This window comes from Neolamprologus brichardi, chromosome 14 (assembly GCF_056152115.1).
Source record: "Neolamprologus brichardi isolate AB-2024 chromosome 14, ASM5615211v1, whole genome shotgun sequence".
Classification (NCBI taxonomy): domain Eukaryota; kingdom Metazoa; phylum Chordata; class Actinopteri; order Cichliformes; family Cichlidae; genus Neolamprologus; species Neolamprologus brichardi.
In genome coordinates, this window is record NC_142117.1 from 29,663,813 (window position 1) to 29,686,917 (window position 23,105).

Genomic DNA, 23,105 nt, shown 5'->3' on the forward strand with positions numbered 1-23,105 from the left:
TTGACAGTGTTGACTTCATTATTGCTCATTTCCATATGAACAACAGTGGTGAAGAGGTCTTCAACCTGCCCACTTACCTCTACTGTGCTTATAAATTGCACAACGCTAATACACACACAGTTACACACACGTATCCCAGATTACCATATAACTGCCCTTCACAATCTTTGACAGGTCCTTTTTCTTTTTGTCTGTTATGCGGTATTTTATTATCTAGAGTAGATGCTGGCAGGGATGGGATGTGAGGGACAGTATCATTTGCCAAGGCTGCTCCTAATGGGTGCTGAAATCTACAGGACTCATATGGATTGTGGCCAGGTGTGGAGGGGGTACAGAGTTCCATATCAAATGGCTACACTGCCCCAGACCTCTCTGTGTTGGGTCATTAATCTTGCTGTCAGTGAACTGTCTTTCAAAGTATCTTTTACCTCGTCCTCACCCTTCTTCTTCTTTTTCCTGACCGCCCAGAGTTGTAAAAGCAAAAGAAAGCGTGTCCCATCCCTCTTAGGCTTCCACCCATTTACCACTCATGCAATCACTTGATCAGAGCTGTATTTGATGATGAGTGTGCTGAGTGGAGGTGGGCAGAAGAGACCCATGGGGTGGCTCATCTTTACCTACTTCTGATTGGAAGTAGAACTATGATGGAACTAAACTTCACTGCAGAATGAGCTTTCCTGTTACTTTCTAAAGGCCCTCTGTGCATTGCAAATCACACCGCAAAATAATTTTCAGCTTCTGTGGAGCTGCACAGTAAACATCTTTGCATGGTGAATACGTGGACCATAGTGAAAACTGCCCTTAGCGTCTGCTGACATGGCCATTCTTTGCATGTCTGAGGGAGAAGCTAAGGGGCTAAGCTCATGTTTCCTGACCCAGCAACAGCAGGAAGCAAAGCATAGAAAAGAGAAGAGAAGCACTCAACTCTCACTTAACAGTGGTAAGATGACTGTGTGAGCTGTGCCCATTTTAGACAGTCCCCTTTAATGCTTCATTTGTGTGATTTTGTGAGTGTGGCTGCTTTAGAAAAAGAGTCTTCTGCTTATCATGCCAGAGAGATGAAAAATGCAATTGCAAGAGAAAGTTATTTATGAACTGTGATAAAGTGTAATTTACCCACAGGGTGAAATGAATAACAAAATAGAGATGTTTTTTTTGCCCTCTACACACAAGTTGCTTAAATATCCTAAAAGTGCATATTGCCAACTCTAGGATGAATAAATAAATGGTACATTTTATTCTTTGATCAGTCTTCTTTTGTCCAAATCTATGAAGGAGCAGACAAAGAGCATAATTTGAGCTCATCACACCCTCACATATCAAATATTAGTTTGTTTAAATATTTACTTTTTAGATCTTTAAAGTCAATCACAAAGAGCAGGTCAGACAGTCTTGTGGCACAGTACTATACACACTCTTAAGATATCCTGTGATAGTAATAATTACGAATGACAGGACAGTATCAAGCGTAGCTATTACAGTCTTTAATGATCCCTTTAACGGCAGATTTAAAACTTGTCTTATAATTTTATAGTAGCAATAAAAATCGATGGAGAAATCTCTCTTCCACTTTGAAAAAAAAGAATCTTCTACTGATGACAGTGAAAGACATGGACTCGATCTACTTAAAAGCACATATAGAGTCATTAGGGGATGTGAGTGTGTCATTGTGTAAAGGCTTTACAGCACTGGTCAGCACTGATTGCTCTGGGAAGGGGGTTGCAGGTTTATGTCAAGGTGACTATGTCAGTGTGTCATTCCTGGGCGCCCTCATGCAGAACATTGCTTATTTATACATCTGATTTCTCTTTTCAATTGGTTTTGCTGTTCCTGTGACAATGGATGAAGCAAAATTCCCCAAAGAAGCGTACAAATCAATAGCAAGATAGCTGACGCAGCGCTCTAGGATGGAGTGTGAGTGAGGACCTGACAGGGCTTGTTTCACTCCTACCTGACATGTTCACACCAGATCTGACATGTGCTGTCAAACACTGACCCTCCCCACTGTGCTCCACCTCACCAGCATTACATGCGTCTTCGGGACAGATCTGCGTGGTTTAATAGTTTTATTGCTTTGCGTGTTGGGATTTTGACAGGTCAGGTTTTTACAGATGTGCACAGTATACTCCAACTTTCACTACAGACATGTATTTGTGCTCACCAGTTTTCTTGTGAATGTGTTGCTGTCTTCCATTACCAGAACTTTCAGAAGGCTTAGCATTTCCAGATCTTTCTCTATCTATAGCCATTTATTCAATAAGACCTGTGCCGCTTGATATTGATTAGCCATCAGTCATGAGCTTATGCGTGGTCCAACCCTGACCAATACTTTCCTGGTAATAGAATGGATAAATGGAATATACTATATCATTAGTGGATAAATATCATCAAAATGATCCAACTATGTATTTCGTAACATGGTTCTCTGCTACGTGTACGTTTGGTTTATATATCTGCACTGTATCTGAGCGAGACAACGTGTTTGTATCTGTTTTAATAGAGTAGCTAACTTATTCAGGGTTCTTAAATCTATAGTTTTATCAAGTTTTTTTAATGTCAGAAACATCTATTCCAACATTTCTTCTGCATGTGAAGCACAAGTATTGCTATCAGCATGTTTTGGATATTTTGTTCGTTTATGACTTGAAGCTAACTGCCTGCCATTGGCACTCAATTTCTAACCCAATGTCTTTCTCTTGTACCTCAGCCTATCCATCGCTACCTTCATCACTACCACAGCTTTCCTTTGACCTATAGTGCAGCACTAGAGCTGTCATGCTCACTAATTTAGTAGTGACCATCCATCACCTAGAAAAGGCCCCATGGCTTTTAGTGTATTGGCACACATTAACAGTTCCTTCAATGCTGAACCAACCCCCACTGTACCTGTCTTGCCAGCCTTTCTTTGATCACTAATAAAAGAAAGGTTAAAAAAAAGAAAAAAAAAGAAAAAAAAAAAGTCTATTGTTCAATAATATTGACCTGCAAGGTGATTTATCCACCTTTGTATTGAAAATGTTTTTTTTTCTTTGAGAGGTTTCATGTTCATTGCTACCACCGTAAATGCCCCCATGCTACAGAGCATTCAATAGCTTCTGACTTGATTTATCAGTTTTAAGACGAAATTGACGAGAGCTGGAGAGAAGTGACAGTCTGGCCCATTAATCAATGTAAAGGGCAGTTTTCTCCTGAAACACAGGCAATTCCAACAGAGCACTAAGTGAACCACTGTGGTCATCAGAAAGAATGAAAACTGTTCAGCTAAGGGTAATGTCCTGCACACATCTAAGAATACAAAGGCTCAGGCAGATGCTGTCTTTCCCTTCCAGGCAAAGAAAGCTTTAACCTGCACACCACGTCTAGAGCCTTTCCTTAAACATATCATATGATTTACCCTGAGGTGGAGGGCGCAGAGAGGGCTACCTCTTTATACCCAATTAAGCTTTCCACAGGAGGTAGACGGTCCCGGCTGACACCCCCTCTCCCTCGATGCCCCATTAGAGCACTGAGAAGTTGGTAGAAGCCAGAGTCCCTGGCGGACAAAACCCCTGACCTAGAGCCAAGGAGAAGCACTCCAGCTCCACTCCCCTAAATATACAGACATAAGTACAGAATAAGAAGTTGCCTCCAGTTCAGTAGAGATGGAGAAAGCTGTGTGCGTGCGTGTATGTTTGTGTGTGTGCCAAGAAAGGTGAAAGGCCACTCTTTGTTTATTTTTAGAGAACAGTTTGTCTGAGACAGACCTTAAAAACAAGAAGAAGACTATAACAGACTGTAACAAGCAAACATAAAAACCAAAAATACTCCAACACAACTTGAAATGCTGTTTCAGTAATTTAATCATCCTTTGTCTTCTGCTGTTGCTACATACTTGTTTATTTCTGTTACTTTGTCCTGCACCGAGAAGCCATTCCCTTAGCCATACAGCTACACAAACCATGAAAAATGCTCCAGTGCGCTTACCCAGTGGTTTTGCATCACTCATAATTCATTGTCCCCTGTCCAGCCAGCCATCTGGGATCAGCTGGCCCCAACAGCAGAGATAGACTCGGTGCTGTCGGTGTGCTCCAGCAGCACCGGCCCATCTGTCCCTGCCTGCAGGCTGTGTTGTCGATATTCAGCAGTCTCATAATCAATGACCATACAGGCGAAGGGGAGAAATGCTCCTCCAACTCCAACTCTGACCAGTTTGCAGGTGTCGGGTGTTTTCTCTCCAGAATGCTGTCTTTCTTTTTATATCCCTCTGTTTGTTGTCTGTGACTCACACCCAGTGCTATCGAACCCCATCACCCATTACACAAACCTTGTGGAAAACATGAAGCAGTGAGGCTGTTTGCAATAGTAATTACGATCCTAAAGGCAACTGTACAGGTTCATCATTAGCGTTAGCAGCTGAACCCTGCAGCTGCAAACTTTCTTTTTTATCTCTGGTTTGTTTTCCTGTCAGGGACCCATTGTTACCCACTGATTACGATCATGTTGTTTTCTTCTTTGTCTTTGCTCAATTTATCCCTAAAAGACACCTGTGTTCTTTAGCATCTGCTTTACAGCAAAGGGCACGGATTTAGGAACATCTATGTTCTTAGTGTGACATTTCCAGACAGAAAATGAAGTGTGAGACTGTAAATGTCAACCATAAATGCATATCACAAGTTATACTTTATATTCTTCTCTGAATTTATTTTGCTCCCTGGGTGTGCTTAATTCATGCTACATGAGTGATGGATCGTAGGGGTTGAGGCTTAGTTTTCAAAATAGGTCCGTGATCCTTTTTAATTTCATTTTCACAAGCTGCTAATTTATTAGGACTCATATACTTAGTCATGTTAGTGTGCACTGAAAGGGTGGTTAGGGGACATTTATCTAATTACAGAGGAGGGGATTCCATCACCAGTAAGACGCTAGACGTGCCCACTAGTGCTTTACCACATGGTGGCAGGAGTGGTTGAGGGATTCAGATGCTGTTGCTAAGCCAGCGTGAGTTGTCAAAATGAGATTGAATTAAGAGTACTCAAAACCAGTGCCTATTTTGTTTTATCTGAGTCTACTCTTAGACTTTATGGACTGTCATGTGCATTGAGTTGAAGGAAGAAATTTTCTAATGTATAGACCCATTTTCTGTATAGATATCAATCTTGGTGGGGCTTTGGAAAGTTGTAAACTCACATAAATTAAGTCCGGCACTAACAGCAGCACAAACTTCCTAAAGCTAAAGATTTTCTCATAGGAAGAAAAATGGAGTGTAATTGGAAATCAGGCTTGCTGCTTGTGAGGCTGCTAACTTAACTACCTTAATGAATAATATGGCTGGAGTCTGATGTTGCTGACTGCAAATGAGAAGGGGAGAGAATTCAAGAGACAGAAAGAAAGAGAAAGACAAAGTGTCAGAAATGGACAAATTGATAGCAACACAGACAGAAATGTAGATAGGAGTAGATACTTTTTGGACATCTGTGAAGCTTTTATGGCCAATTAAGATGTGCATTCAAGAAAATCCTATTAAAGCTAAAGTGGTGTTCTCTGTGTTATTGCCTCGCTGTGTGTGTGTGTGTGTGTGTGTGTGTGTGTGTGTGTGTGTGTGTGTGTGTGTGTGTGTAAAAGTGAAAAAGACAAAGGGAAAACAAAGAGAGCAGGGTGGGTGTGTGTCTCAGAGTAAATTTGAAGCTTTATTACTGGCCTATATTGCACCCCAAATTACAAATCTTGGAGCAGTTATTCCTGCCTGGAGATGTTACTTCAACCCCACGTTTGAGGCAAATCATCCTGTAATGATATTGCTCATTGCAAATGAGGGAAGTGATGGAAGGTAATGAATGAGGCGGGGGTACAATCCGATAAGGCGGCATCTAACTAAGTGGGTCTCTCCTTCTCAACCTTCAGTTAGCCCGACCCCGTCTCCCATTGCTTAGGCCATTATTCAAACCGTAACAAGACGATTCATTTAGGCTGTCGGTGAGCAGAATTAGATTCCCGCTTGAGCGACCATTGAGCAAAACATAAAGATGTTTCCCCCACCAAACATACAACATTTACATAATTTCAGCTCAGGGTTGGGGCAGCAATAATAAGTTATGATAAAACTGTCATTAGGGGCAGGAATGTGTGGGGAACGGGCAATACACAGTTCAAGATTAATATGGGAGCTGTCCGCGGTTCTGAAATATCAGGGGCACGGAATAATGAGAGTGGCTTTGTAGGGATAACATACCTATATGAGCACATGCCATTGTGAGTCTGCAATATGCAGACTCACAATGGCTATAGGCTTGCCAGTATCAGTGGTGACTCTAATGTGAAGGTCAAAATGTGTGCTCTTTAATATGGTTTCATAATAAGATTACAAGCCTTGGCAGACACTGCTGCAGTAGATAATAAAAGCTAAATCAGCATATTTTCTACTTAACTTTGACTATGTGTACTCGCCTATAAAGGCACAATACAAATTGAAGGGAAAAACAATGTAAAGGCTATGCCATGTGTTACCAGAGCAGTTTCACTGTACTTTGGTAGTGAGCCTTTGCTGGAGGCATAAAGCTGTTCCTGGAAAAATATATTTTTTCATTTGTTGTTTTGATGAAAGTGTTGGAGAGCACTGTCGAAGACACTATTCAACAATCTCCCATTGGTGTTCATTTGGGTTGAGATCTTCTGGACTATTGCGCTTATTTTATATATCCTTAATTTAAACTGTGGAGTCACAGTTATAGCTACTGGTCTCTATAGTTTTTAAGTTAATTACTTTGTAATGTTAGGCAATCAAGTTATACTGCTATTATAACTATAGATGATGATTAATATCTCATTATCAAACTCTGGCTGTTGCAATAGGATCCATTCTCTGGTCCATTGTTAACTGTAGCATTAATATTTTTTTAATATAGGCAGATGTGAGCCAGTATCTTGAAAACCAACTCTATATCAGAAATCTTCAAAACAGACCTCTGTCTACATATGTGCTTTAAACGGACAATTATTCATAGCTTCTCAGTTTAAAGAACTGTGAAAGCCAGAGTGACGCACACTTTCTACTTCCTCAGTGTGATGCTGAGCAGCATTGGTTTCTTTGAAGGGGTTGTAATGGCCAGGAAAAACTCAAACAAAATGTGTCTAATAGATGCTACAATGCAGGAACGGCTTTACAAGGACATGGCATCCAGGGTAATGTGCAATTTGTCACAAGCGATGGCTGTAAACACTGCATTAGATGGGCATCAGCCTGGATTTATTCATCTCCAGACAAAAGCAGGAACAGCACTGAATGAAATGTTTGACCATAATCGATGCTGCAGAGAGAGATTGTTCTGTGTTCACTGTCACAATTCAAAGACTGTCCTCATTTCAAGCTAAAGATACTTCGTCTCTCGCACATGTGCATGTGTTACTCGTTTTTGTTTTTAACAATGTAAAGTAGATTGTTACTTTACTATAAAGGTTCTGTTATCTTTTTTATGCAAGTTATTTCTTTTTTAAAATAATAATTAGTATGCTGTAAAAACCACAACTGCTGCCCAATCAACTTCATAATCATTTTCCTGATCTCCTTTGACAGCACATAACCATCTTGAACACTGAAGTTTAGCTACAGTAACTATGGAGTGGGTGGGAAATGGAGACACGGTTTCACCACCCTAGGGGAACCAGGGCAGCATCATGGCACAGCTTTACGAAGCTTGGTCTTCTTCAGTTTGTTACATGGCCCTGTGTGGTAGTTTTTGGAGCTGTTACATCTAGAACCTCTGTTAAAAGAAATAACATGTGCACCTGGGCAATCAATCAATGCAGTAAAATCTGTATCAAATTTTAGACAGTGCTGTTTTTAGAGGAGCGTCCGACATCAGTCGCTTTCTTATGTGGCTGCTCCCAGCTGTGGCATTGAATCAAGTCCAACGTGGAATCTCTGTCTCTGTCTCTCTTGACAGACACTTTATTGAAAAAGCTATAGCCCTTTATAGAGAGAGTGTCAATTTCAAGACAAAGTCAAGTTGGCAGTCACGCAGAATCCATATTTAATAGTGGCAAACGGAGCAAACACAATTCAGGAAAATCAATACTGCTTTCACGTTTGATCATACATCACCTTTCACTGAACTAGTGCTTACCTCTGTCCTTTTGTCTCCCTGAAAGACGCCGTGGATCTCTAACAATGAATTGTAAACAAACACATAACAGTTCTACTTCTTTTTGTGGCTTGTAGACAAAGACCTATCTATAGTTATGTATACACACTGTAAATGGTTGTGAGAATGCAGCATTAAGTGAAGTAATGAGTGAAGCTTGACAACAGAGGGGAAAAAAAGGATTTTTCCTGTCAGCTTTGAATGTTACACACATTACTACAAAGGAAATTACTCCGAGATGTTGTTGAACTGCTGTGAAAAACCCAAGTGGAAGAATGAATTAGAGACTGAATATTGGAACTTGTTCATTTCACAGAGTCCATACCAGATGAGGGCGATGCTGTCGTGCTGTAGGCTGAAACAATGTAGTTTGAATGAATGCTTTTAAGCACTTAGCCATTATTCGGGACATTTGAGATCAATCTGGACTTCTTCAGCTCGTGTATCAGTTTAAAATTGGTTATCTGCTGGCAAATAATGCCTGCATAATATCTGCATAATATTGTTGACTAGTTATGTGTAATTGGGGTAGCAGAGGTCAGGGTGGTGTAGTCTGGGTCTCATTTAACTCTGTTTGTCAGAGGCAGCTTGTTCGGCAGATGGGCCTTGGGTGCTGACAGCCATAGTACGGAGCAGGGGTGAAGGAGGACTGGGAAAGGACAGTGGGAGGGCACACACATGATGACCTGTCAACTTCTGTCACCTGTCTCTGTCTGCTTTTTTGTTCTTCGCGGCCCACCACCCTCCCCTTGTCAGGGTCTGCCTCAGAGCCCCACAGGTATTATGCATCATTTGGTGATGAAAGGTCTCGGTAATGGATCTTTTCTATATCCAAGCTTAACTAAACTAGAGTGACAGCTCTTCCCTCTCCCCATTCCAGACTTTATATTGTCTCTGTCTGGGAGCGAATACATTTTGAGTGAATGAATTTCATTAGAGGCTCTCGTGTGTGTATGCTCACATGTTTGTTTTTTCTTTTCTCTTCTCTTCACTCCTACATTTGCCTTTATTGACTACACATGGATTGGGTCACATATTTGGTTGCTACCAAGGTGAGCATGGATTATCTTTGACCCCAAAAGAATACTGTGCGGCGATAACAAAACCAGAGCGAATGAGATGGAAGAGTAAAAGGCCGCGTTGAAGTTTACTTAACAGGCAAATAACCCGTGCGCTACTTTCCCTCACATATTTGCTAATGGGAACGACATGTAGCGATGCAGTTTGTGTCTGTTTTCTGGAAACTTTGTTGACTTTCAAGCAGGAGAAAACCATTCCAGTGCCAGCAGGGAGATGATTGGCATGGGAGCCGTTGTAGTAATGTATAAAAATGTGCCTCTGATCACTGTTCACTCATGCAGTGGAGCGTGCTGGAAAATACCAAGCCCACCACGAGCTCTAGGTCCCCTGTCGCTGGGCAATGTGTCCCCCCCACCAGCCCGCACACTCAATCTGGTGTACAAGTGCCCATCCCTCCCCCCCGTCCATCTTCTACCCCCTCCTCCTACTCCTGCTCTCGCCTTGGCACACACACTCTGGTATGCACTGAAATTCAATCAGATGCTTAATTACATCTTAACATGGGTTCCTACCAGCTGGCTTTATTCCCCCGTTTCTGATTAAAGGGATTAGAAAAATGAAATTTAACAGTGGATTTGCATATTGCTCTAAAAGGGGGGACTGGCATGTCTCTGTGCTTGTATGACCAGTATTTGGCACTTTTGCTCCCTGTAGTCCATCAAATAAGGAAGAAAATACACAAGGACAAGTTTCTGCCTCCAATTCTGCACAGCAGAAAAGAAAAAAAAAAAACCTTAGCTATGCCTGTCTTGGCGCATCTCACTGACTACTGAAGATCTCTGACACAGGTATTCTCCTATATAGATCATAACCCAAAGTAGGATAAAAGGAATTTAGGAATGTGTTTCTGGGAATTATACAGTGCATATTTCATGGGTTTTGGGGCAAAACCATTTCTGTTGCTCATATTTTTCTGATGAATGGCATACAGCAGAACCGGGTGGCTTTAGGCTTCTTCCTAATGGGGCCAAGTAGGCCCACTATCCAAGCTGTGCAAAGAAAATGGGCCCATTAATCACAGAGCCACCACCACCATCATCTCCATATGATTATTCTCCTCATGTGTTGCCTAACTCCTTTCTGCACAGGAATTATCGTGACATTCAGTGCTATTCTCCACACTTCCATTCTCTTTTTTCTCTTAAAATAACTTGCAGGCTTACTTCTCAAGTTAATCCGCTGTATGCAGCCGAACTAAACGTATCCTGGGAGAAGATCTGTTTACGCACTCTCTGTTTATTTTATGCCACAAGAAATCATTCTGTTAAGTTTATATTAAAGGGATTAAAGGCTTATTGGTGTGTCAATTCATCCAGATAGAAAGGTGGAACAGTGTAAGAGTGGAAAAATAAACCTTATAGTGGGCTCTCAAGGGGAAAGAGAAATGAGAGAGAAACTTGAGTATTTAATGTGAGCAGTATGTCAGCATATACTTCAGGTAGGTGTGTGTGTGTGTGTACTTTGAACAATTAGTGAACACTTACCCAGTGCAGCCATTTTAGTACCAATTTGGGAGCAAATCATTAACATTTTGCTTTTGATGAAGGACACTTTAATTAGTCCCGATGAAACAGCGTGACGAGCATAGGCTCGAGGAAACTATAGCATGAACAATCAGAGCTTTAAGTGCTGGCCCTGTCAGTCTCACAATATGAGACTCTACTGCCCTCTTTTGGAAGAAAAGAAAACGTCACACAAAACACAGCAATCTAAAAGTAAAGGACTTTAAATTTTTGAAGAAGGCAAATAAAAATGGGGGGGGGGGAAGTTAGATAAAAAACATCAAACTTTCCAAAGAGAAGAGAACACAAATATAATGATGTGAAACTGCAAGGAACAAGTCAAAGATGCATATACATTTATACTTTCTGCATATGTTGTTATCATAATTTTCCTCAGTGTCGGGCTGTGGTACCATTAACAAAAATGTTTTTAATTGTAGGTCTATTTTATTTTTTTGAAGAACTTCGATCTGTGTATTAAACTGAAAGGTTTAAAGAAGTCTTAGTGCGAACTTAGGTCCACAAAAAGTGCTGTTTGATATAAGAAATATCTCCACAGCATGAACAGATCCGTTCAGAGCCTCCAGTCACGAGTCCAAGTTTATCCTGGTTTAGACTGCCACCTTGTGGTCAGAGGCTGTATTTCTCATATCTCTCCCATTATCTTCTGCTTCACACAACAGCAGGTACTAAAATTTGATTCACAAATAAATATAACTTTAGAATTTTACTTTATATCCGAGACTCTTCTGTGCAGTTTTAAAGGGTAAATGTTTTATGTGCACAGCTTCTGCAGAGATTGTTTTTTAGCACAAAACAGAGTGAGATCCCACTTTATTTGCAGTGCTCCTCTGTGATGCACAAATTTAATATAAACGATGCACACTTGTGGGATTAGGGTATACGTGCTGCACCTAGTTAGAGGAATACACACACATATTTTCTGCTGATATTGAGAGCTGAGAATGAAATTTAAACCCACGTAGGACCCAAAGTAATCAAGGGCTCTTTATAAGCAGAAAAATAATTTATACTGAAAATAGACTTTAAAATTAGCTGGCATTTTAAAATTACTCTATCAGGTATATTATGTAGCAGAAAAGAAATTCGCATATTTTCTGTTAAACCCATTTCCTTTTTCAACTAGATGAAAAATGTCACATTCCTTGATTAAAGTACCAAAATCAGATCACTCCTCTGGATGTCACATGATTTTCCCATCAGCCTGAGCAGTACAAGAGCTTGTCCTTGAAAGGATATGAGGTTAAATAAATTAACTGACAATTATTTATTCCAATCAGTCTGTGGTGTAAGTTATCGTTTAGATTGAGGGTGGCTGAATGAGAAATGTTTTCTAAATGGTTCTAATTCAGGCCTGGCTGCTAGGTGTCACATCAACACCAAAACCCTGATTTTCCTCAGGTGTCCCTGACCTCCCTGGGGTGGAATCACTTTCAGTGGTGGCTCAGATTGATATTGATGTCAAACCCAACACTGCCTCCTCCTGGACAATAGGTACATTGCAGCAGCTGACCTCAGCTGCACCTTCTTACATCTGCAGCTATTTTGAAGCTGGTACGCCTCTGCTCTTAATGCTCTAACACCTTTTTATATGACACCAGATGTTTCAACTGGGTCTCATCACACAGCTCAGCGAGCGCATACTGCTGCAGGAGCCCTTTGAGAGACACCGAATCAGAGGAACAGGGCAGTAAAAGATGCAGGTACACATTTATGACAACCCCATAATCATGAATGGTGCACATTTACGCTGTAGGTTTTGTGATTATCACCTATGCACTTGGGAGGAAGCCAGCAAACCTTAAGTGCAGCTTCAGCATTGATATTGTGTGTGTTTTTTCTTAATTAGACATCATTAAATGCAATTCAGGCACCTGTTAGCTGATTTTTGCAAGCAAAAGCACATTTTTACCCTTGCTGTAATTGTGAACCTGTTCCTGTGAACATGTTTACATTAAAGAGAAAAAGACTAGATTAGATTAGATGGTGTAGGGTGTTCTACTCAGTAATATAATCTACACTGCTTTTTTGGTCTTCTATAATTATAATAAAAGGTTTTGCACGCCGTTTTCCTGGTTGTTTTCGTTTTAACAGTAGCAATTTATAATTTGAGATGCCTCAAAACCCAGTGACATTGGAGAAAGCAAGCATGAATGCGTCTCTATGGAGCAGATGTACGCATGTATGTCATCCAAAGATGAAAGAGAGAGGGTGTAGAGTAGAAAGTTTACATCTGGATGAAGAAAGAGCAGGAGATATGTATATATGCAAGAGAAGAAGATTTATACCGAAAGCACGCAGCATGCACCAAGAGAGTGCTAAGGAGAGAGAGATGTAGAGCCTAATGCTGAGTGTTCAGGAGTGGTTATGGTCCAGATGGCCCTGCAGCCACAGCAGCTGTAAATCACAGTGCGTTCTACGATCTGGACGATAGTGCTGCGGGCTGGAATCTCTCTGCAAGGTGAGACTGCTGACAACAGCCATTACAGGAAATGAAACCAGGACACTTGGGTGGAGGTAGGGGAGGCAAATGACATTCACCCTATTTGTCTCTATAAAATGGCAGATGTTAGTGGAGCAGTGTGGCACCATAAAATCATCTGACATAAACAGAAGTATTTTGAGCTCATTCATTCTTCTTGAATGCTAATGTCAGCCAGCTTCATTTAACACACAATTTGAGAAAATTGTTGTACTGTTTTCTTTTTTTTAAAATTTGACTGCTGCAATCATTAATCATATTTAATCATTTTTAATTGATCACATTTAGAGATTGAATGATAGTAACACATTCAGACATGATTTCAACTTACACACTATATTATTTGAATGGTAACATGGGAAGCATACAGGTGAGAACAAATGAACAAATGAACATTAAAGACTGAAAACATTTTGTAAAACTTGAGTTTTGTAACTAAGCAACTGTATAGAAGTAGTTTCTTCCCCTTTGCATCTTTGTAAGTAATCACACGTGTTTTCCCCTGCACACATTAACCTTCAGCCAGGTTCCTCTTGTGACTTCTCATTGATTGGAGAGTTGCACTGGAGAGGCAGGTGATATATTTGTATTGGAGAAGACAGATTGAAGGATGGAGGTGTGGGTGGGACAGTGTTGTTGATTGAGTGGGGCCATCATCATGATCATGCAGGGAATGCTGGGTGTGGTCCTGTTTATCATCCTCCATACATGGTTGACATAAATCACTGAGAAACATTAGGGCTTTGCTGTGCAGCACATGTGTTTCCAACAGCAGTACTGTATTGCTGCAATCTTCCAAAGAGCGTGCCCACATACTGGAACACCACAGCACATCCAGGTTGTGAACTATATTTACAGCCTGTAGATTAGATGTCACCGTGCTGTGCTGTAACTCTTTCCTTGGGTCGACACTCCCGTCCCTTTAAATGTGGATGGGTACTGATTTTTTTTTATTCTTGAGGTTGAGACACTAATGAAACATGAATCACTAGGAACCCTTCGGAGGGGACGTTCTGTCATCATACCGTATTACTATACAGCATCACGATGGCTAATTTAAGCTCCAGCTGCCATCCTCCACTGTAATTAAAATCCTAATCAAGTTTTGGGGGGAAAAAGTTATATTTAAGTTATTATATTTTAAAGTTGTGAAAGAAAAATTATTAAAATTTGAATGTTATTACTTTGGTGAGCTTAGTATATACTTTAGATGAAGCAGTTATTAAATAGTCAAGTTTGTTTGGTAAAGGTGTTACATTTTATCTACTCATTCACTAGTAATGGTTTCACATTTTGGGAATGGTTTCACATGTTTCCCCGTGCTGGGTAAAAAACTGATATCACTCTTGAAGACAAAACGTTGATATGGAACAGCCAATATTCAACTTCTGCTTAAAGTGTGGAGAAAAATTCAGTTTAAAGTAATCCATCGACCACCATCTTTTAATCTCACATACAGTATTAGCACATTGTATTTCATTTTGTGACATTCTTTTATTTTGAGGCTTTGCGCTAAGCTAAGTGGCTGTTGGGTAGGCAAGCTTTTCTTGGTGCACTCAAATGCACGTTGGCAGCTGGATTATCAGCATTCAGTGTCTGAATGAATGTTTGTATCACCCCACACCATACCATACTTTAAACAAGTGTGTCTGTGTGTAAGCCAAGTTATCTTTACCCTAGCTTGACTCATAGCTTTTAGACTATCTTTGCAATATTTATGACAGGCAGAGAAATACCCTTCAAAAGTTTCCCTAATCAATCCTGTATAACCTCCTCTTAGTAAGCCAATATGTTAAAAAAAAAAATAGATGCAAGCCTGCAGTTGCCCAAAGGTTTTTCTACTTAGCCTGTTTTTCTGATCTCTGGGCTTTTTCCACTGTCCATGTTGTCCATGTATTTATTTATTTGTTTTTAACTTCTAAAAGTCCACACTAAGATAGCAGGGAAAACCAGCCCTGTAATCACCCCTGCAGGCATTCACTTCACAATGGTTGAGGCTACATGCTGGTAAAAGAGGGAGAGAGTCACTTTCCCCGCCCACCTCCCAATCAGTATCTTGCTGTGTTCCAAGCTGTGTGCTAATGTCCAGTTATTTGTCTGTTCATCTCTGGTGGGAGTCTTTGTACCACCCATCAACCCTGCTGTCACATCACATTGCCAGAACTAAGAGGAGCCAGAAAGGAAGCATCATAAACACCCTACTTGCACAAGGGGGGGAGGCACAAGATGCCGATCTAATTTTGAAGACTATATTTTATAGAGGCTGAGCTGTGGGCATGTGATGCATGCTTTGAATAGTGCCATCCGATAATCTTGTTATATCCGACATTTACCAAGAAAATAGTGAGTAAACCAATGGAAAATCAAATATGTTGGGCATAGTGCATTCAGCTTATGATTCTGGCTGAAAAACACCCCACTGTCTTAAAAGAAAAAACAACTCCTAACTAATAATTTACAATTCTACACAACATATCAAATGATGAAAATAATACATTTCACTGTTTTTGAAAATTATTTGAGTGTATTGCATTTGATGCAACATTTTAAAAAAAGTGAAGTCAGGGCCATCTTGCATCACCTCTTTGAGACTTTGTGATTTTTGTTTGTTTTTGAACATTTTCAATAGGAGACGTCTCAGGCTCTATAGTCAAAGCAGGCCTTTGACTATAGAGACATGCAGTGGTAAAATATGCAGAATGTGGTTGTGCATTTTCTTGCTGAAATAAACAAACCCTTCCCTAGGGACAAAAGTGTTTTTTAGCATATGTTTGTCCAAAACATTTATATTTTGTTAGCATTCGTAATGCATTTGCAATGTCCCAAACTCTTCACTTGGGAGAAGTTCCGCCCTTTTGTATCTATTTTTCACCAACTTCTCTGGATGTTGGACGTTTTTTGTTTTCTTTTGGAAATAGAATTTCAATATGAAACATTTAATACTTTTTTCAACCTCCCTAGTCCTGGGGGGTAGCTATTTAATCTGAGGTGTGATTTGAGTGTAGTCTGCTGCACTGAATGTAGTCTCTGTAGATTTCTGGAAAAGGTCCCAGTAAAGAGAACATTGCAGTGGTTTAACCTTGAAGCTAAATCACTCTGTGGCTCCTCTCATCTCCTCTTCATCTCAGGTTATGGTGGGGTGGAGTCTGATGTTGTTGCCTAGGACCGAGGTCTTAGGTTGTTGATGTAATAGCTCTCAGTTTAATTGTCCATCCAATCCTTATGTGCAGACTTGCAGTGGAGGTAGAAAAGAGAGATAAATGTTTTTTATCAGTGTTACATAGCGCTGTTGGCCCTGGACTTTTATAGACACTTTATGGTTGTGACTTTCTATATGGCAGCTTTTGTAACTCCCTATAGATGCAACTAGAGGATGACAGGATAAGTCAAAGGTTTTTCTCTGTTAGAACCCGCACATGCAAATATGTATGACCTCTGACCTCAGGCAGTAAATTTTGAAAGATCCAATACATAACAGTGTTATGGTATTGTGGAGGCACAAGAAAGGTTGTTTTGTACCATACAGCATTAAGATATATAGAATTATGTGTATAAACAACATACACAGGCAAAAACAATGGGTATACCTTTTCCTACACATAAACCAGCATTTAAAAAAGGAATAAGTACACACAGAGCATGTGAAACCTGAGCGATATAATAGCATGTGGAGGTGAGACAAAAGTTGAAATAAAACAAAATAGCAGATGCTGTAACCTTGCACAATAATCTGTCAGTTTCTTTGCGAGAACTGAAGTGTTGATTTGTCTTTCTTCTTCTGAGTTTTTTTGAAAGCTGCAAATTTTTTATTTTAAACCAAAAGCTACATAATAATGTTTGGATTATTTTGTTTTATCTTACAGTTCATTCTAATTATAAAGAAAATCAAATAAAAATCTACAAACACGTTAACAAACAATATACTACAACAGTCAACTTCAATGGTATTACAGTTAAACCACACAAACCAGGTTAGATTCTCTGGTACAGCTATGCTGGTGATGTGATATGCATATCTTTTTTTTTTTTTAACATCCACCGCCGTTGTCTTCCATGGAGTTCGGTGTCTTTTTGCGTAGCTGAGTTCACCAGTGCTTTCTTTCTTTCTCAGGAAGTACCACACTGTAGATTTTGCCACTCCTAATACTGTAGCAATTTCTCAGATGGGGTTTTTTTTTCTGTTTTCACAGTTTAAGGATAGCTTGTTTCACCTGCATGAAGAGCTCCTTTGACCCCATGTTGTTTCTTCACAGCAAAATCTTCCAAATGCAAGCACTGAACCTCAAATCAGTGCCAGGCCTTTTATCTGCTTAACTGATAATGACATAACAAAAGGGTTGTCCGTACGTGTCCATGAAATAGCCTTTTAGTCAATTGTCCAAAATTACTTTTGTTGCCTTTAAAAAGAGGGTGGCACATGTTAAGGAGCTGAAACTTCTAAGCCCTACGCCCAATTTGAATGTGGTTACCCACTAATGAATACTAAGAGACTACACATTATGTCCATGTCCATAACACAACTATAATTACAATATCTTTCAGTAAACAGGTGTTCAGTGTTCAAATATATGTGGACCTAACTGTTTATTACTGTGCTGAGTCTGACATCTTTAAGCTCTTTCTTTAAAACAGCGTTCTTTAAGAGATAGAAAAGATATTTTGATTGTGTAAGGACACATCAGGACTCATCAGATACTGTTGATCTGCTGTAGATAGTCTTTCAGGCCTGATACTACTTCTTTTGTTCTCCACTTGTACAGTTTCTTCAGATTTTTTAATGACATTTTAATGACATTAATTGCTAAATTCCGACAAATTCTTGGCTAATATTGAATCACCTTGGTCAAACTGTCTTATCTTTTTTGTAGATTCAGCTAAAGAAAAAATGATGGAACTAATGATGTGCAAAAAGCAGTAACACAATGCCTCAAGACCCCATCCATCCATTCTCTTACGCTTATCCTTTCAGGGTCGCCGGGGGGCTGGAGCGTATACCAGTCTGCCGCACACCTAACAAGAGAGACATATAACCATTCGCACTTACATTCACACCTATGGACAGTTTACAGTTACCAATTCACCTAACCCAACGAACTGCATGTCTTTTGACTGTGGGAGGAAGCCGGAGTATCCAGAGAGAACCCACTCAAACATGGGGAGAACATGCAAACTCCACACAGAAAGGCCACAGCCTGATGATAGACTGAACTCAGGACCTTCTTGCAGTGAGGCAACAGTGCTAACCACCATGCCACCGTGCTGTCCACACTGCATTGCTAAGTTTTTTTTTTATATGTACACAGTAATTCATTCCCAATTCAAGGGTCAGTGTTAAGTTAACAAAATTAAGTAACAAACAAACAAACAAATCCTTTAAACATAATCAGGTACAAGAACTGGACTGAAAATGAATGAAAAACCAGCCAATGTCCAAAGAAAAGCTTTGAAACACCTGGAGAACTGTTTGGAAGACCACTTAAAAAAATTACAATAAATTGTGGGCCCTTGAAAGCAGGATCTAAAGAAACAAGGAGTTGCTTAAGACAGTACAATAAATCCCCTCATCTCTCTCCCTCTTTGTTTGTCACATTTTCATAGCACACATGAAAAGAAAAATGACCGGAGTCCATAATAGCCATGCTAAGAGTTTGCATTAGAATCTTTTATTAATAAATCCGTTCTTTAAAACCTGTCAGAGAGGGTTATTTATATGTTTTCACTAGGTATACTCTGAGTAAACATAAGGCGAAACACACTGCATATAAACAAAGATACACCTTATACATGTTAGGCAACCAGGTGGACAGTTTGCAAATGCTGCCTCTGTTGTAACTTGTCACACCATTTATTCTTCATGAGTAGAATTAGCATTGCATTGTCTAAGCCTCTGTGCTGTTGGCATTAGCAGTGACATTTCGCAGGTAGTGGGAGAGCTAGATTGGCACCCCGAGGGGTTGAAGTGGCCTGTCGTCACTGCAGTGGTAATTATTCCAGAGGCCTAATCATTAGAGAGCTGTTTTAATCAGACTTCCATCAGTGCCCAATGGAACGTGATTAATTACATCTCCAGCAGCGTGATCCTTAAGGACCACTACATCAGGATTACATGACTGACAAATAGGCATGGTTTTGTAAGGCATTGTCCATACTATTCAATTAGGTTAGAACATCAAGTGACTAGACTTAAATTAGGAGCTCAATATGTAGAATAAATTTTATAGTAAAGTCAGCACACACATTTGTTATTATCTTTAGTTCACCTCCCATACTTGAAATACTTTGGACTTGGCTGCTTTTGTGTAGTATTTTACACTTGGCAATTACACAGCAGTAATGAAGGGCATGTGAAAGAGATGTGGGGCGTGGGCAGAGGGGGAGGTGCTGCTGACACTTCCAAATTCCCACGTTAACCTGTGTTCACCTGCCTCCTGACAGCTGGGGCAGCGGGAGGAAACGGGCAATGTAACTCGAAACTCAGACTTGCTGAGCTTGTGTTTTATAAAAATAGTCTTTTGCAATGCGTGTATGTGTTTGCAAATGTGTGTATGTGTGTGGTGTATTGCATATATTTTAAATAAGATATACAAAATACGGGGTATTTACTACACTTCAAATAAAGAAGCATGGTAATTTAGTGGAATAATGTTGTTATTTTTTCCTGAATGAAGACTTTAGAGGTACAAACATCTTGCAAATCAAGCCTCTATAACTGTAATTGCTTTTTTCATACAAAATTCATCATAAATTATTAGGTCTATTAATATATATCTAAACCAGCCTAAACTTGTTTAAACTTGAACAACTCATCAGTTTGATTCAATGATGGGAAACTGAATCTTTGACAGTGAAACAAGCTTACGTTTATTGTGTCATAATAACTTTTTAATCTGTTTCACAGGAGTGATATTGTTCCGACTTCCTTTCGAGACTTTTGTAATAATTTGAATTATAGACTTACTGTCGCACGCACTAACACAGGCTGTCATGCAGGTTTGTTTACTTATTTAAACAGCCGTGTCGGTTGATTATTTGCATACAGGTTTTGCATACAAGAGTTTGTCTTGTTTGTTGCAAGGCATTAGTCTTCTGTGATCTTGTTCTAGTAACATGTTTGCCACATGTTATAACCAGTTAGCTCAATCAGTCCGGCCACGTTGAAAATCCGCTCATGAATGAGCATCATGGATATGGATACAAGAGCGCCATTGCACTTGTGAAATTGCTATTCACACCCCCACCCCCCCTCACTCAGTGTCTCTCTCTCCTTCCATTGCCCTCCCTCCTCACTTGCTCTGTGGATGTGTTCTCTCTCCCTCTCTCAGACGCTCTGTTTACAAAGTCAAGGCTGCTCTGAAGTGACTATCTCTGTGATTTATTCTTTTTTTTAATATCAACACTGCCTCTTGTGATCTGAGACCTGTGGTTGGTGGATGAAGAGAGAGGGGGAGGACACACATGCATTTGCACACACTCCTGGACTCACTCATCTACTACCTGGTGTGGGTGACAAGCGTGAGCTGCTGTCGGATGTGTCACCATCACTGTGACAACTTCAGCTTTGCAAGAGGGTGAAACATTTGCTTTTTCTTGTGCTATGTATGTTTATGAAGGGGATTTATTGCTGTTTCAACAGTTTCTAGCTCATTCGTCTGCTTTGACCAGGACTGCAACAGATAGCTTCTTAACTCTGTGAGGCACAGAAAAATAGTGCAAAGACAGAAAAAACTTCAATATTACAAAGTTCCAAAATTCTAGGCTTACTTTCACTTCCTATCAACGCTGGGATTACAGTTAGTCTGTGAGGCTATTTCTTTCAAAAGGATCTTTCCAAGGAAAGGAGGAGGAGTGGTTTCTGCTGTGATTGTGTGACCCTTCCTGGGGCTTCACTGTTGTGACCTGAGAATAACGCTCCAGGGGAAGCCGGGGAGGAGGTGTTCTCAAACCAAACAGCTGTGTGAAATATGTCTGAGAGTGGGACAGCACTCCCCATGGCCCTTGACTCTTTGCTGTAGCCCTGATGCAAGTTTCAGAGACGCGCATGGCCACCGGGCAGCTGCCTCTTCTCTTGTTGGTGGTGCTGGTGGAGGTGTTGAGTGGAGTCTGTGCACCAGCAGATGGCTCAGGGAAGTACAAAGGAAGCTGGAGGTGGAAAGGTGACAGGAGCCGTGAGTAACTCCTCCTTCCTTTGCTGCATCAGATTTTCTCTACTTGTTCTTTCTTGTCTTTCCTTTTCCTCTTTTGCAAGAGTGTCCAACAGCTTTTCTTTTCTGGCTGTTTTTTACTGCTCTTTTCACTGTTGGGACTTGTGACGTACGAGCTGGGAAGCACTAAGCACTGTGTGCCACTTTGATTGCTCTGGTTGCTGTTTGAGTCTCAGCTCATTTCTCTGTGACAGGCACCTGGATATGAGAGTGAAATAACTCACTTATATGAGTCCAGCAAGCTTGGCATGTGTTGCCAGTTTTAAGAGGTATCAATATGTACGTGACTGCAAAGTGCCTTTCTGCTTTTGAATTTGCTATGAGTTGCAATCCATAGTTTATTATCCTGTTCCATGTGTCCTTCTTTCGCTCAGCATTACTCTAATATTCCTACATGAATATCTCTCCGGGTCTCATTCGTAGTCATTAATTGATCAGTGTGGAGTTGTAAAAAGCTACTCAGAGTGATAGAGCTGCCTATTTCCTCAGAGTAAAAGCTGAGAGTAGCTCCGACTTCATTATATATGCTGACACATGAGTGCATGGATGTTGGGAGGAGAGAGAATGTTCAAATGAGAGCTGCGGTTGTTTCAGGACATTGCTGCTGTCCCCGGCTTTTGGCTGCTGGCTAATAGGATTGTTTGGCATGCCACCACTGCTTGACTCTGAGTGATGAAGTGGAGGGTATGTCCCTTTGTGTCTGTGTCTGTCCCCTCTGTGGAGGTTAAAGGCAGATCGCTATCTTGATACTGTTCCAAGATTAAATGACTGGAATGGGATGGAAAAGACACTAAGTCAGCCTAGAGGAGGTCACTGCCTTCCCAAGGAGACAGAGCTGGTCTCAAGTTGGCATGAAAATTGATATTGTTAACAGTTTTAGATGGCAATGACACTGGAAGTGTTGTGTTTGGCGTTATATTTAGTTACTTGACAAAGGAATTGGAAATCCTGTAAAGTGCATTAGTAGTCTCAGTCACCAGATCACTAGTAGAGTATTTTTTACAAGAACCCTCTTTCTCTTTTAGTGAATGTCAAACTGAAAGAAATGTTTGGCTTTTGGTTTGGAAACCTACACTGAGACTAAAAGTTGGAAGTGAAATGTAAATACAAAAAGGTACGAGACTCTCAAAAACCTACACCACTCTGGGAAGCACTTCTGCACACAGTGTGCTCTCTATAAAATATATCATCTTGAATAAGTGAAACATTTTACCCAGAAAATATAGGAAAGATTGTTTCTGCAAATTGTACAAATTATTGGTTAAGCTTTGTTTCTGTTATGCAGTCTCCCTGTCAATCGAATTTACTGATAATTTGCCTTTTTACAGCAGCCACAGCAAGTTTGTGCTCTAAAGCTGTGCTTTTTTAAGCTAGAAACAACTTCTGTGTATCTAGAGACAGAAGCACGCTCATACACATTAATATGCAGTTATGCAGTTTCACTCAGTTAACATCCGCAGGGAAATACAGCTGTGTATTGTCTGACTGGTTTATGACTAGAATACATTTTCACTTTCAAATTTCAAGTAATTTTAGTTCAGAGTTTCTAGGTTGTTATTTAAGCTGGTTGCTCATGCCCATGTTCATAATTCTATTTTAGATATAATAAGAAATAAGAAATATTTCCATGCTTCAGTGTTTATCAAACAAACTTGCAGCATCTACTCAGACTTGTTACTCTTTTGTCACCTGCTGTCAATCA

General features: G+C 40.2%; 1 protein-coding gene across 3 annotated transcripts in view; it reads left to right on the forward strand.

Moving 5' to 3' along the window:
- robo1 (roundabout, axon guidance receptor, homolog 1 (Drosophila)) overlaps positions 1 to 23,105 on the forward strand; it is a 227,681-nt gene that overhangs the window by 37,387 nt on the left and 167,189 nt on the right. Inside the window, exon 1 of one of the 3 annotated variants that reach the window (XM_087851097.1) lies at positions 21,232 to 21,367. The exons of the other annotated variants lie outside the window; for them this stretch is intronic. Coding sequence (XP_087707223.1) covers positions 21,241 to 21,367 — 127 coding nt within the window. The 5' untranslated portion in view covers positions 21,232 to 21,240. Of the gene's footprint in view, positions 1 to 21,231; positions 21,368 to 23,105 lie in introns of those variants that run through there. 3 annotated transcript variants of the gene reach the window in all.